The sequence below is a fragment of the Anneissia japonica genome, unplaced genomic scaffold, assembly GCF_011630105.1.
Source record: "Anneissia japonica isolate Jap-2015-1 unplaced genomic scaffold, ASM1163010v1 scaffold2756_len2360902_cov194, whole genome shotgun sequence".
NCBI lineage: Eukaryota > Metazoa > Echinodermata > Crinoidea > Comatulida > Comatulidae > Anneissia > Anneissia japonica.
In genome coordinates this window covers 1,753,427-1,755,098 of record NW_022719050.1, presented here as the reverse complement: position 1 = coordinate 1,755,098, position 1,672 = coordinate 1,753,427, and the positions used below count along the sequence as shown (strand labels likewise).

The window sequence follows — 1,672 nt, the reverse complement described above, 5'->3', positions numbered from 1 at the left end:
GTTACTCATTCCAAAGCACATGATTTTATATATTTTGATGTGTCTTGAAGTTTTGTTTTGCTTTTTTTTACTCAAGGCAATCTTGAATAAATTGAAATTGAAATTGAAATTATTAGTATCAGTATCAGTCATATTATTTATTACGTATTATTATTATTATTATCTAAAACTAGTTTAAGAAGATGACTCTAACAGCAAGTTGATAAGGAAAAGCTCTCATAAAATATAGAAACATATAATATGAAAACAATGGTTATTCTTGATTTATCTGAGTACAGATGAATGCAGCCAAGCAGCCTGGTCTTACAACAGCTCAACAGGCATTGAAAGGAACAATCCAGCGAAGCATGACAGACTTTACCTCAGCTAAAGACTCTCTGGCACAAGAAACTGAGATACAGGTCGTTGGCCAGGATCCCGTAAGTACTGTTCTGTTAGCAGATTATTATTTATTTCGTTCATTTACTAACAGCAACAGCTGTGATCAGTTTTAATGAAAACTCTGAAATATCATGTAATGTAATGTAGATTTATTTAGCACTTTTTATACTGAAACTGTCACATTGCACTCGAAATGTGGACTAGCTCCTACAGTAACTTGTTTCTCTCCTAAGGGTCTTTTTATGCCTGAGCTACCCAGTAAACCAGTACTAGCTATTCTCAACTGTCCTCAACAGGGGTGTATGGATCAGTTCACCGGGGTAACCCTCTACTTTTCTCGAAAGATGTACCCATGGGTTCCTTAAAGTTTCAAATTGTGTACACTGGGCCTACGGTTTATAGTCCTTAATCTGAGAAGACTTGTTCCACCACCAGAACCATAGGCAAGCGTGCCGTTCAACCCGGTGCCGCTGTTATGTCTGTACGTTACAGCGCCCCTACCTTATCCACTCGTCCATTTGACTCGCCTACTATTTTTTTTTTTTTTTTATATATTTTACTTCTTGCTGTAATTCTTCATAAATTTCAATGATCTTCACCAGGTATCTCAACAGTGGAGACAGAATCAGATTGATGTTCAGAAGCAGAACATCCAGTCCCAACTGAGCGCCATGTCTGCAGCGACAGCAGGCGTCATCAGCCGAACATCGGCCCCAGACGAGGAGATCGATTACAATGCTGTTGGATCCCACGTCACTACCATGTATGTCTTTATACCACTTCCAACATTTTTTTTTTGATCTTACGAAAGTTGATAGCATATTATACATCTATACATTTTATTTTCATTTTGTACACATACTGCTTTTATGCCTTTTTGCTTGAAATTGTCGGTACCTCTATTACTACCAACTTTTTGATTTTGACCTTTAACTTTATATTTTACACATTTTATGATGTGATGTATGTGTTGTGTGTTTTAGTGTGTGATTGTATCAGTAAGTATATTTTTTTATTTTAATCTGTAAAAAAACAACCTGGAATTTCAAACCGTATACTGGTCTCCCTCTAATTAGAGGCCCCTCCAATTAAGGACCACCTCCAATTAAAGACCATTGTTCTGTAGTCCCATATTAACAAATGCCTTTATGTTTATTATTCTAATTAGAGACCAAAGCTGCTAAAGACCATGGAAATCCCAGTCCCAAAGTGGTCTTTAATTGGAGGGAGACCTGTATTATGACAATAAAGATGGAATTGCATAAGCAATTGAACAGGTTTTTTTTTTTTG

The 1,672-nt window shown here is 36.4% G+C and overlaps 1 protein-coding gene across 7 annotated transcripts in view; it reads left to right on the top strand.

The window, feature by feature from the left end:
• The window catches only part of LOC117110726 (talin-1-like), a 94,963-nt gene that overhangs the window by 30,790 nt on the left and 62,501 nt on the right, over positions 1 to 1,672 (top strand). For all 7 annotated transcript variants that reach the window (XM_033253509.1, XM_033253506.1, XM_033253508.1 and 4 more), the window contains 2 exons: positions 279 to 419; positions 984 to 1,144. In XM_033253509.1, coding sequence (XP_033109400.1) covers positions 279 to 419; positions 984 to 1,144 — 302 coding nt within the window. The remainder of the gene's footprint in view (positions 1 to 278; positions 420 to 983; positions 1,145 to 1,672) is intronic.